General features: G+C 41.9%; 1 protein-coding gene across 1 annotated transcript; it reads right to left on the bottom strand.

Moving 5' to 3' along the window:
• Positions 1–212: 212 nt before the first annotated feature.
• On the bottom strand, positions 213–734 carry LOC145278279 (uncharacterized). The gene has a single exon (XM_080130572.1). The coding sequence runs from the start codon at positions 732–734 to the stop codon at positions 213–215; it is 522 nt and encodes a 173-aa protein (XP_079986698.1).
• Between the last annotated feature and the right edge of the window lie 438 nt (positions 735–1172).

Raw genomic sequence — 1172 nt, 5'->3', positions numbered from 1 at the left:
AAACTAACCGATCTTCAGCTTTCCTTCTCTAGTCGTTGAGTTGGTTTGTGTTTTTGAACTCTTTATATTTATATTTTATAATTATATTATATATTTTATACGTCTTTGTAGCGCAGTTTCGATGCGCCTACGGGTCGTGTAGCTTCTTTGAGCTCACCAAAGAAAACTGCTTGTGGTAGTCTGTTTTCTGACATGCGAGTGACATGTCCTGTTCATCTCAGTTGGTTTGTTACGATTATTTCTTCAGCACTGGACATTTTAGCCTTTTCTAGTACTTCAAAATTCGGTACATGGTCTTTCCAAGAGAAACCCATTAGATGAAAGGGGTGCCTTTGTTGTATCAGGTTTAATCTCTTGAATAGGCATCTGTAGAGATTCCAGGTTTCTGAGCTGCACAGGAGTGATGCTAGGACAATAGCTCTGTACACTTTGATCTTGGTCTTTAATCTGATTCCTCTCTGATTCCACAGACGGTCTCTCAATTTTCCGAAGGCTGATGCAACTGCTTTGATCCGTTTTGACAGTTCTTCATCGATTTTTCCAGTGTTCGTAATGGTACTGCCCAGGTAGGTGAACTGTTCAACTTCCGCCAATGGGGTACCATTCAGGAGTACTTCTCTGGGGTTAATCTTCGTGTCACGGGTGTCTTGAATCAAAACTTCAGTCTTCTTGATGTTGATTGTCAGTCCAAATTTCTTGGATGCCTCGGCAAATGCTATCATTAAATCTTGCATTGCTTGGGGGTTCTGGGTCACAAGTGCTGAATCATCAGCAAAGAGTAAAGAAACAAAACAATTATTTTAGAATTTAGAGTGGTCGGTCTAGAAAAATGGACAGCAGAACTCAGAAATCAAAAAGAACATACAATCTTGACTATCGAGTTCTGTAGTCTGTATAATAAAGTTTATACGGCATAATCACGTTGACGCACCGGTTTCCGTCGGAACACCGAAGTTAAGCAACGTTAAACCGCGTCCGTCCTAAAATGGGTGACCATTTTGGGAATACCCGTGCTGTATGTGGTCTCCGCTTATCTCGGCATTGTGTTCAGTCAGACTTGAGCCTCTTCTTGCCACTGGACCCAAGCAGTACCGATTCAGGAGAGGTGTGGTTGGAGATTGCGCAACATTTACCTCACAATTACACGCACAGCTAATTATACAGGGAAGTCC

Source organism: Euprymna scolopes, chromosome 6, assembly GCF_053919585.1.
Source record: "Euprymna scolopes isolate OS-2025 chromosome 6, ASM5391958v1, whole genome shotgun sequence".
Taxonomy (NCBI): domain Eukaryota; kingdom Metazoa; phylum Mollusca; class Cephalopoda; order Sepiida; family Sepiolidae; genus Euprymna; species Euprymna scolopes.
The sequence above is the reverse complement of the archived record's forward strand: the minus strand, read 5'-3'. Positions and strand labels throughout refer to the sequence as shown.

What these genes read in the sequence shown, in the direction of transcription:
- LOC145278279 (XM_080130572.1), bottom strand. Translation starts at nt 734, where the DNA reads ATGCAAGATTTAATGATAGCATTTGCCGAGGCATCCAAGAAATTTGGA.